A 12,071-nucleotide genomic window follows, 5' to 3' on the forward strand; every position below is an offset into this window, starting at 1 on the left:
GTGCCGGGGTGCTTGTGTTAGTCCACCGTTACACCCGTGCAGCTGACATGCTCCCTGGACACATGATCCCTCTCTTCGTTCTCTATCCGAGTAGCGTGGCCCCAGAAAAGCAGTCTTTTGTGAAGGCACCAAGCAAGAAATTAGATCGGCATCCATTCGCTCCTTAGAAATTGGCTCCGCGGGGCAGGGGTTCCCCCCTTTTTTCTTTGACGAACCCCAGGTGCCTGGATAGAGTTGGCTTATAGAGTACTCGGTGCCCGTGAAGTGTTTGTGTCACCTGTACAGCTTCTTTAAGGGAAATACTCTCGCAGCGTAAATAGATTTCATTCTGGGTGTTAGATGCTCACCGAAAAATAGGTCCCGGACTGCTGGAAAGTCGCACAGCTGGCTTGACACAAGCATGCTTGTGGTTTTAAAACGAAGTCACAAAGTTGATCGCACTTCTCGGTTATCCTCGGGAAAGTAGTACCATCCACCTGCGTGAGCACCTCTGGAAGGGAGGTCGTCAGTTCTGTATAAAACTTAATTCCACAAATACGCACAGAAGTCCCATTTTCATCCAGTGTCTCCTCCAGGCTGTGTCCCGGTAACGAGGTTGAGCCCAAGTCCCTGCCTTCGTGAGGCTCGCGCACTCTCCAGGAAGGCGTTTGTCAACGAGGAGACGCGTGTGTGGGTGATGGGCTGTCACACGTGGTGAGCGCCACCTGGCACGTGAGGCGGGTGGGGCTGGACGTGAGGCAGCTGGGGGCCGTGGCCGGAATGGGGGAGCCTCTCGAGGGGCCTCTCCTTGGACTTCTAAGACCTGCACCTTCCTAGTTCCCCTGTAATCTGACAAGCGTCAAGCTCGCTTTGGCTTCCCCATGAAGGAGGGGGTGAGGAGTTATGTGGGGTGCTCCCAAGACCCACACAGTCCCTCTGTGGCCGGTCCACTGCTGGGGCTGGGGCAGCGGCTTGACCGGAGCAGGGGTCAGCCATGACCAGACACAAACAGCAGAGAGGGGCTGTGCTTTGAAAAGGATCAGAAATCAGGTGGTGGCTGGGCGAGGGCATGGGGTCATGGAGGGTTTTGTTAGAAACGAGAGACAATACAATAACACAGCACGTTTGATGCAGCCCGGGGAGGGTAGGAGAGGCTGGGGGCCAAGTCACTCCAGCGGCAAAATGGGCTGGAATCCAGCTCCCAGTTGCAGGGAGGTCCCAGGTCCATCAGGGACCGGCACAGGAAGGGGAATGCTCACTTCTGATTGCTGCTTTTGGGGGATTTTTCTTTTGTCTTCAGCAAAATGAAAAATGATGTCTCTGTGGGGGATGGAGTGAGGTGTAGGGCATTTAAGGAGAATGGAGAAGGTGTGGTACAGCCTCTTGCAGAGCAGGGAGTGGCTTTATTCAGTTTCCTGGTGCATCCAAGGGCAGGCCAGAGGTCTGGCCTCCGGTCCAGCCTGGCCCAGTTTGGGGGTCATAAAGATAGAGGAGGCCAGTGGGTGTGAGGCTGTTTCCTCCCTCCCCCCCCTCCCCACGGGGCCTGAGTACAGGTGCTGAGCCAGGTGCAGGGTGGAAACTAGCAGTCAAGTCGGGCTAAGGGTCAGGAAAGGCAGAGGGAGGAGAGTGTCACCAGCGTAACCCTCAGAGTGTGGGTCCCGGTGTAAGTGAGCTGGGAAGACAAAAATAAGACCCAGAACAGCCGGCTCGTGGTGGTGGGTCTGGGTTAGAACCATGAGGGCTGGATGGAAGGAAAGAGCTTAGCAAGGGGGAGGCTCGAGAGGCCGGGCCGCTGCAGTGGGGGTCACCTCGGAAGATCTGGACGGCATCATTCGTGAGGATGGGGTGAGCGGCTGCCGGGCAGTCCGTGAGCCAAGGGGCATAAGCCAGGGGGTCGGCTTGGCAGGTGTGAGCGGAACCATCCAGGGAATGGTGTCTAGGAGGCCGGGGCTGGAGGAAGAGTGGCTTGCAAGCCGCACCTGTGTGTCCGGTTGGGGGATGGGGGGGGGGGGCTACCAGTGCTGTCACCTGAGAGGTGTGTCCCCAGGGGAGAGCCAGGTCCTACCAGCTGAAGCGAGCGTCCTGAGGAGTTCCCTCGTGCGAGGGAGTTTGCACAGACAGCCCGTAACTCCCGGACGAGTCTGAGAGGGCGATGAAGAACAAAAGAGCAGCTCTGATTCCGCACTTGTCTCACCGTGGCCGTTTTAGAGCAGGCGGGTTTTTGTGGCGGGAGCCGTCCTTTGTGTCCTGGCGCATTCTTCAGCGTCTCTGGCTTCTCCCTAGTCCGTGCCTGTAGCGCCTCCACCTGTCTCTGTCGAGAACCCAAAGTGTCTGCAGACGTGACCAGATGTCCCCGGGCAGGGGTTTCCGATGGAGAGCCAGTGGCTTAGTGGCCACAGGCGGATGACGCGCTGGCCTTGAAGCTTCCCCGTGGAAGAGAAGGCTTGCGGTAAAGGCTGCCGCTGGTCCCTCGGGGGAGGGTGGGTGTCATGACTGGCGTGCGTTTCCTTCTCAAGACTGCCACTCAGCTACTTGCCCCAAGCGAGTCAGCCAGAGATTTCTCCCTGAGTTACAGATATCCCAAGATGCCCAGATAACTCGGTAATGAGATCGCCGTGTCCCTGACAATGATCTCTAGGAACAGTTTTCTGAATCTGGAATGGAGGGGGATCCCTAGAAACAGACACCTGTCGTTTTGTTCCACAGGAGGGTGAGTTATGACCAATATACCTGTGAGCACAAGGTCATTCCCAAGTAGGATTCTAAAGTACATTGTGAGAGGGGCACCTTGGTGGCTCAGTTGGTTGAGCATCAGCCTCTTGATTTGGGCTCAGGTCATGATCTTGAGGTTCCTGGCATCGAGCCCTGCGTTGGGCTCTGCACAGACAGCACGGAGCCTGCTCAGGATTTTCTCTCTCTCTCTCTCTCTCTCTCTCTCTCTCTCTCTCTCTCTCTCAAAATAAATAAAACATTAAAAATAAACAGATTGTTAGAGAAGTGCTTTGTATATATATAGAAAAGGGAACAGCAATTTAATTAAGCAGAATAGTTCGTTGAGGAGAAAAAACATTACATAGATTTCCCTTTGTTGTTTTAAAATCATCAAAAACATGACTAGGTTGGATGCCCACCTACAGCCACGTATTTGACAAGAGTGTTTGGTGGTTTATCAGCAAGTCTGAGGATCTGGGAGCTGGCTTCACAGGTGACCTGCCGTACCCGGGTCTCGTTTGCCGGTCTCCCCGGTGCTTCCAGGTGTGGATTACTGCCTCTGAAATTTGGGGCTCGGCTTGGACCCCTCCCTCTTTAATGTCTCCTCTGTCGCCTTGGGTGGATGTATGAAGTTGTGTGCTCGAGGCAGCCAGGAGTAAATAGGCAAGGCAGTCGTGAAGGATAATGATGTGCAGGGCCCTGCCCTACCCTGTGAGGAACCAGGATGGCCCAGCCGTCGCATTCCAGATCACACGCTGCTACCGTAGAGACGGATGGGCGGAGTGTTGGAAGAGCCTAGAGAGCCCAGAAATAGAGCCACCACACACATATGGAAGCTGTTCTGTGACCACGCACAACTCGCATGTGTATTCTGAGCATCTGATCCAGAAGTGTTGGTGCGTGCCTTAAAAAAGAACTGGGGCGGGGGGCAGGGGGGTGCCTGGGTGGCTCAGGTCGGTTGAGAGTCCAGTCCTTGGTTGTGATCGCGAGTGTTTGTGAGTTCGAGCCCCATGTCAGGTTCTGTGCTGCCGGTGCAGAGCCTGCTTGGGATTCTCTCTCTCTCTCTGCCCTTCCCCAACACGCTCGCTCTCTCTCTCTCTCTCTCTCAAATAAACAAATAAATAAGCTTTAAAAGAAAAAGAATGGGAGGGACCCGGGGCAGCCGCTCCACGCTCAGTATCATATGGGGGAAACGGGCGTCTAACTGCCCTAGGGAACAGGCTGCCACTTAGATGCAGGTAACTGACAGACGTCCACGTGCAGAAAGCCCATCGTCGGGGTCAGTGGTTCAGGGATGAGAAATGTTAGTTTGGGAGAGAGCGTCACAGCAGCGGGGGTGACCTGTGGGTTGGGACGCACAGTTGGGAATGAAAATGGTGCACTGAATTGAGTGGGTGCCCAAGGGCCAGAGTAAAATAGTAAAAGGGCAGTTGTCATCGCCTGTTTTCCTCATCCACCTCCAGGATGGGTAGTGGGGACGGTCATTGTGACAGCTGTTCTCCTATTGTGGGGACAGTCATTGTGACAACTGTGCTCCCGTGCCTGACACAGGGTAGACTCTTAACCCTTAATGGTCAGAGAGTGAATGAAGACTTTCGAAATCCGGGCGGAAAATAGGTGAAATGGACAAAAATTAAATCATGATAAGGTGTGAGTGTGGAGTAATACCCTAAGAGGGTTGGACCAGCTTTGGGAGGCTTAGAGCCTCTTAGAGGCTTTAGGACCAGCTAACGCTCTTGTCCCGACACCCCTTGGCAGCACCAGGCGGACTCTGAACTCTCTGAAATTGTGTGCAACGTGTTAATTAGAATAGCCTTTTTTTCTGGGATACTTACAGTTTTCATCTGCTATCCAGTGGGCTCTAGTATTTTTAAAATATGTAGAATTGCTGCTTTTAGAAGATGAATATTGCAGAAAAAAGTCCGGGAAAAGAAAGCAGAATGCCCGAAGAAAAGAGACACATCAGCTGCTCCGTCCAGGCCAGGGGGGCAAGGACGGGACCAAGGGCAACTGTGGCTTAAATGGAGAGCAGGGGCGAGCTCGAAAGGCCATACCAAAAAGAAATGGTGACTTTGTGAATAAAGACTCCTCTTCTAGCCCCAGCCTTCTCAAGCCTGTGTCCCTCACCCAGAACAGGGACAGAAGCAGCCAAGAGGGGACTCAGGCCTGCTTGCTACTCCTTGGGCAAAGCTACCCAGTGAGGTTTACCAGATGTCTGGCCTGGGAGGGCAAGTAGAGGGAAGTCAGTTTTGGGGGAGGGCAGATCCCTGAGACATCCAGTTGTCACTCTTCCTGAGACTCCTTAAAATGGTTGCCAGTGTTTCAGTGGACCCTGTTGACCAGTCTCCGGGGTCTCGTGCCATCAGATGTTCCCAGGTTACCCTGCGGGAACGTCGGGGTGGCCCAGCCTCCGTGCAGCCCTGCTCCTTTTCATGATACTTTACCACCTTCTAATGTATCTGGGGAGGGACTCTTTTTCTGTCTTTCTCAGTGATGGATCCCAAGCTTCTACAAACATGGCCCACAGTCGGTGCGCAGAACGTACTAGTTGAACAAATTAAGTACTTTGCAGCGAACTTTCTGTCTTTTGAGCTACCGAGATGCTGAATCATGAATCCTTCAGGCTTTGCGGGTGTTTGGTTGTGTTTCTCCATCGCTTTTTCAAAGCACTTTCTCCTTCTGGTTGAATTACATGTTCATTCCCTGAACAAAGAGAACTACTCTGCTGTTCTCTCTGATAAAGAGGAAAATGGACATAAGAAATTGAGTTTCCCCTATCTGGGCACTGGTTTTAAAATTGTATAAATAGCTTCAGTGGATCAAGAATCAGCGGGTCCGCTGTGGTGGGAGAGTGAGGTGGCGTGCCATTTCTCGATAATAATAAACGGGTGTTGCAGTCGTGTTAATGTTGAGGGTGGAAGTTACGAGAATCGGGAATCCCTCCGTCCTGTGTGCACGCACAGGACCAGACCCACCCACGAGGACGCCTTCTATGCATTCTTGTACATCTCTAAATTACTTTTAATGTATCGGTGTAATTATGGGAAGAGAAAAATAAACTAATGAAACGCATGAACTCCCCACTTTCCTTTTCCAGAACACCAGTCGGGCAAAGTAGAGAACTTTAAGTTCTCCACAGCCTACAGATGATCCAGAAATAAAGGCCTTGTTTTTGAATGGCAGGCGGTACATGAGAGCAGGTGGCCCCGTGACGTTTGAATACTGGATGCTCTGGGCCTCCAACGCAGTGATCTCACATTAACGTAGTACCTGTGGGGCCTGATATGATATTGGAGGAACATTGCTTTCGTATTTTTGCAAAGCCTGCCTCTTTTCGAGTGTTAACTTTTGCGTTCTTTTGCCTTTTCCGGTCTGATGGCAGACACGGGGCTGGGCGACTCCGTGTGCTCCAGCCCAAGTATCTCCAGCACCACCAGCCCCAAGCTCGACCCGCCCCCCTCCCCTCACGCCAACAGAAAGAAGCACCGAAGGAAGAAAAGTACCAGCAACTTCAAGGCCGATGGTCTCTCCAGCACTGCTGAAGGTAAGGCTTCCCGGGGACTTCAGGGTGAGGGTCTGCATTTCGGAAAATTAATTTTTCTTTTTCAAATGGGCGAAGTCGCATACCCTTAGAACCACAGATGCACAGCAGCGCAGGTCACCACGTGTGCTCTCAGGGCATTAGTGGGGCCCTTGGAAGCTTCTCGTCGCTGACTGATTCTCGAGACTTCTCAACCAAATCAGTTGTCTTACCTCCTGGCAGTCCTCTGGTGTGAGGCAACTCTGGTCTCCCTGTCACACGCCTGGCCAGGTTCTCCGTCTTGCCCTCCCTCCACACCCTGGGGCGAGCACGTCCACTCCAACTGGGAGGTGCGCCATGTTGTATTATTCCAATAAAGGTTGTTGCCTCTCCTACTCTAGGAGTCTTTTCTGATACTGGCTGGTCTCAATCCTTACGAGACAGCTACCTCAGTTCCGGCTTCTGGCCACCTGTTATGAATACACGCTCCTCCTGTGAGTGTCTGTCCACTCTTTTTGTTTTGTGGCCTCTATTAATATTCCAGCTGTCACGGTTTATCACGGTTTGGCTTGATTCTCCTTTCGCTTACGTCAAGTCCTTCATTTTTATTCTCGGTGATGGCCAGATGTGACCTTTCTGAAGTGGCTCCTTCAGATGGATTTACATGTTGTTACTCCAGGGATACAAAGTGGTGATACACACACACACACACACATCCCATTATGAGGGGCGACATGAACGCAGTTGTAAAAAAAAAAAAAAAAAAAAAAAAAACAAACAAGCTGAAGAAATTCTTCAAAGGAAAATTAAAATTTCATAGCATTCTTGTTGACCACGAATTGTTACTTGTGGTGCCGTCCACAGTGAAGGGGTCTGTTTTCAACAAGGATTCCACACACACACCAGAAATACTTTTATAACTTCTACTCTTGTTCCTTCCCCATTTCTGCCGTGCTTTTTCTGAATCCTCTGCCCGTTGGTTCGGAAGTACAGTTTGCAGCATTCGAGAAAGTGGCTTATTCCCTCCTAATAGCCTATAAGCCCACAATGCATCCACTAGTAAGGAAGGAACAGAGTTTATGGTGCACGCGCAGAGTTTGATGTTTACGCGATTCTGGGAGCTGAGTGGCGGTGTGGTTTCTTGCATAATGAGGGGTCAGACGTTCAGAGTGGCCAGTAGCTTGCTCTCATGGCGGCCAAGTGGGGAAGAGCCTGAAAGCCCTTCTTTACATTTCTTACCGTTTTGCCTCCCATAGGCTCCCTGCTAATAAGTTCAGCCAATAAAGACCGACTTTTTCCTGTTATGACAAATGAGGATGATTCTGTTCTATCAGCAGTGGTGAAAAATAACGATCGTGGATCACAGCACCCACCCAGACGTTACTGACCTTCCCACTGGAAGAGAATCGGCCCCAGATGCTGAGCCTTGCTGAGACTCTTTCACACAGCCCTTTAGCAGAGGCCCCCCGGCCATAGCCAGGGGCGTGTGGACACGCCCCACCCTAACAGGAGGCTTAGAGCAAAACCAGGAAGAAGCCTGGCCTCTCATGAGGGTGGGTGACGTGTGCCACACATACCCAAGGGCAGAGTAAGATTTGCTTTAGGGAAAGGCTTCCTGTCCGGGTCACAGATAAACACCTTATTGGGTGTGTCGTGTTTCAGACTGATGACTTTTTTCCAGGAGCGACACTTGGTAGACGCTGATTATCAGGTCGACGTATAATGTACATTATCCATACGTCACACTTTCCAACTATCCCACTTGCCCACCTGACAGAGTGAAAGCCATGCGAATAAGATACAGCCGTAAAGTGAATTAGTAGTTTCATGTTTGATTGGACTCCTGCTTGAAACCAGTGTCCCAGTCAGCCAGTGGGGAATCGAAGGCAGTTTGAGAAGTGTCCATGAGCTTGTTGGACACCTAAGAAGCTTCCAGCCCGTTCCGTGCGTTACCGGGATTGTACCCTGTGCTCTGAGCAATAGCGTGTGATGAGGCTGAGACAGATCCTCGGTCCAAAAAACGACCACGGACCCTTTCATCAAAAGGCGTTACTGCTGAGGTGATGACACAGACAGAAAGACAGACTTCCAGGCACCACAGAAACACCCAAATTAGAAGTCACAATGGTGTCGAGAGGATAGATGATGAGTAATGGTTGACGTGTGTTCACAAATTCAACACCAACGATCAGAAGGGAAACTGTGCCCCTCACTTCCTAGTTAAGAGATTATTGTACCTGTAACGCCAACGGCCGTCACATCTTTTCAGTAGAAAATAAGGCAACAGGTTCTCTATAAAAAGAAAACGTATCATTTTTCCCTAGGAAAGGTTACGCACAAAACAGTAAATGAGTCATTTTTGTGAGACAGGCTATATTGCGTTATTTCTAAGGTACGCTTTTTCCCCACGTTGTAACATCTCTGAAGTCATAATGCAACCTGCAATTGAGGTCATTTTAGATTCAATGATACACAATATTTTTTTAACAGTCTTGACAGACTAGTAGCTCCTTTAGGTAAATAGTGTAAACCGTCTAACTGAACCATCTGTTTTTGAAGTTAAAGCTAGCTGTACTTGTTTGCTTTTTAGAGGATAGTGTTTAATTTTAATTATATCTCTATAGGGGTGGTGTGGAACCCCAGGGGCCAATGGGGGGGGGGTGCCGGTTATCAGGGCCCAGAGGGAGAGCTGTCTGGAGAACGCCTCCGGTCGGGAACAACGACCCTCAGGAGAGGGACGTATGCAGCCTGTGGGGAGGGACCCGAGAGGATCACCCTAACCTCATTCCTCTCCCTGATTTCTCTGATCCCCTTCCTCCCCGCTTTGACTAAACCCAACTGGAAACCAAAGAGCACCAGTCACATAGGTCCAGGTTCAAGGCAGAGACAGAAAAGGCAGAGACGAGGCAACGGAAGCCAGGGACTCATGCCTCTTACGTGCCTCTTGGCAATCCCTGGGGAAGTCCGTGCACTGACTCTTGCAGGAATGTAGGAGACCAGCAGCCTCTTGCGCAGGGGTGTGTACTGCCCAGCACCGTCTCCCGAGGGCCTGACCGAAGCCCGGCCAACGGGGCGGTCGGAGCTTCCTAAACGCACTTCGGTATCATTTCCCAGCCGGGTACAGGAAGGAGTCCGCCGCACAGCCTTCCTAGACTCCCAGCCAAACACAAGTATTCTGGTGCCAGATGTTCCTCAACTCGGTGGCGTGTGTGTTCCCAAAGTACGAGCTAAAAGTGCATATCATCAGTATCTATGTTGCCTCAGAAGCCAGAAACCCTCTGTCCACACGGGGGCTCTCGGTCTACCTGATAGAAATAAGGACCTCCCTTCTAGCCAGGTTTTTGCAGCATCAGCATTCGTGGTTAGTTATCCTAGTTCACTTAGGCTGAAGAACAACGATTAAACTCCACACTCGGTGGCAGATGATGCTGTACCCAGGGCGCCTGGGTGGCTTAGTCGGTTGAGCGTCTGACTTCGGCTCAGGTCATGATCTCACGGCTAGTGGGTTCGAGCCCCGTGTCGGGCTCTGTGCTGACCGGCTCAGAGCCTGGAGCCTGCTTCGGATTCTTTGTCTCCCTCTCTCTCTCTCTGCCCCTCCTCTGCTCCTTCTCTCTCTCTCTTTCTCTCTCTCTCTCTCTCTCTCTGTCAAAAATAAATTTTTTAAAAAAGGTGCTGTAACCTGTCAAACAGTCATTTACATATATTTATAACTTAAAATGAATGGGGTGAAATCTAGTAAGTTATAGGAGCAGATACTCTGATCTTCAGAAGTATAAACATAAAACAATTCCTTATCTTTATGAATATTTGGAGTTCCAAATCGCAACTCGATTGTGTATGTATATGCATGATGTATATGATGAGCCCTAGAGCAGATGTTTGGATGATCAAGCCAGTCACTGGGCTCACGTATAACTATTCGTGTCATTTAAAGAGTCAAAAATTAAAAGCGATCGAGCCCCCTCCTTGTGGCGTGGAGGAAATGTGAGGTACAAGCTGGGGCACTGCGCTCTTTGTGAGAGTGACACCATATGTCACATAAAGCAGAGTACTCCAGGAGGGTGATGGGTGCCTGGTTGCTCCCAGTGCTGATAGCTGAGGCTGCTAACTTTGGGCGGGCATAGGACACCTTCTCACTGAGATTAACTCTGAGAAGAGGGAGCCTCTTAGAAGCCAACATCCTCTAACCACCATAAAAGAGGGGCAGGTGGTTACTACGTTTTTTAAAAAAAAATTCACGTATCCCATCTCTACCCGTACTCCTATTTAATAGACCGTTGGGAACATTGGATATTAAAGTATTGGTGATCTTGATTTTAAATTGGATTTGATTTGCTCAGAATTAATTACGTTTCGGAAAACGTTGTATGTTCAGATCCGGGCTCCGTACGCTACGATGGTTATAGACCGATGAAGGTCAATTCAGATGTGGGCAGGGAGCCCGGGCGTGGGGACAGCCCGTGTCACGGAGGGAACCTTTGAAGTGAGTGGGAGAAGAGCTGCAACAAAGGACGGTGGCAGGAGAGACACGAACTATGTTCACATAATGGAAGGGACCCTGGCTGGCCCAGGAGTAGATTTCTTTGGGGCCGCTGGGCGGAAGCTTCAAGAAGCTGGATTTTGGTTCAGATATTAAAAGGGAAGCTTTGTGAGAGTCAGGGCTGCCCTGAGAGGTGGGGGCACCGTCCCCTGCAGTGGGCACCGCACTGGCTGCAGTGGATGCCGGGCTCTAGAAGGACGCCCTGGGCTCGACAGAACCAAGCTGGAGGGCACGTGCCCAGAAACCCCTGGGCAGCGGGAACCACGCAGACCGTTAACGACTTGCCGTCTTTTGTTACCGTCTTTGAATGGCGATCCTGCCTTGGCCACTTCGTACCCGGGGTCCACTGGGGACTCACCATCTCTGAAACGGAACCGTGGACCCCGCAGTCTCGTTCTCTGGTGCCAGTTCTGGTGGTTCTCGTTAGTTTTGCAACATGCATGCAAGTTTGCGTCAAGTGCTAATTTCCCTGTTTCCCCAGTGAGAAGGCGGAAGGAGAGAGAGGTTAAGTGGCTTTCTTGTCCAGGGTCAGGTTGCTGGTAGGTGACAGAACTTTCTCTTGATTCTCTGCCTCAAACTCTTTCCACCAGGCAAAAAGCAGGTCTTTGAGGTACGTGGAGCGGCTTTTGAATCTAGGAGTGGGGCAGACAGAGTCGCTTCCTCGACATTTCTTAGATTCCACGTAAAGATCCTTTCATATGGATCATGACATCCAGAAGTTGCGTAGCAAAGACCTTCCTTTAAAAACTCCGAGCCAGTCTGGATTTGCCCAATCTTAGTATACAGGAGGGTATGCAGAAATCCTGACGGGTGTCTTTCCCCCCTTGGGTTCGCCGCGCTCTGTTCTGAAAGTCTCAGAAGAGAATTTATTTTATCCCTTGGTTGTTCATTCTGGGTCTTTATAGAACCATTGTGAGGTTGATCCTGGATGGATACTGAAATATTACCTTGTGGAGGAAAAGTCACAACGGCCTCTCTCCGTTTAGGATAATTAAAAAAAGAAAAAAGAAAAGCCGTCACAGCTGCATTCTCTGAGCAATCGGAGGCGAGGCCCCAGCCTGTGTACAAATCTCATTAACTCTAAGTTGCAAAGGTCGGGCCACACAGAGTTTTCCTTCCCTCTCTCACAGAAGAACCTGACATGGTGAGTCATTTTATTCTTCATCAAATACCAAGCAGCCAGCAGCAAGCAAGCACTATGTGTTGGGCTCCATGAGGCCCACGAGAAGTGAAACTCAGTTCCTCCCTCCCCTCTCTCTCTCCCTCCAGTCCTTTAGAGCCTTAACTTGGAGATAACATCACACAAGAGACCGGCTACCT

At 50.9% G+C, this 12,071-nt stretch overlaps 1 protein-coding gene across 10 annotated transcripts in view; it reads left to right on the forward strand.

Moving 5' to 3' along the window:
- The window catches only part of AGAP1 (ArfGAP with GTPase domain, ankyrin repeat and PH domain 1), a 553,979-nt gene that overhangs the window by 411,359 nt on the left and 130,549 nt on the right, over window positions 1-12,071 (forward strand). For 9 of the 10 annotated variants that reach the window (XR_007149568.1, XM_047846407.1, XM_047846411.1 and 6 more), the window contains one exon: window positions 6,074-6,235. Coding sequence is in view for 9 of the 10 variants with exons in the window: in XM_047846407.1 (XP_047702363.1) it covers window positions 6,074-6,235 (162 nt within the window). In the remaining variant the exon portion in view is untranslated. Of the gene's footprint in view, window positions 1-6,073; window positions 6,236-6,310; window positions 6,619-12,071 lie in introns of those variants that run through there. The other variant, XM_047846412.1, reaches the window with a different exon arrangement.

Source organism: Prionailurus viverrinus, unplaced genomic scaffold (assembly GCF_022837055.1).
Source record: "Prionailurus viverrinus isolate Anna unplaced genomic scaffold, UM_Priviv_1.0 scaffold_39, whole genome shotgun sequence".
NCBI classification, from domain to species: domain Eukaryota; kingdom Metazoa; phylum Chordata; class Mammalia; order Carnivora; family Felidae; genus Prionailurus; species Prionailurus viverrinus.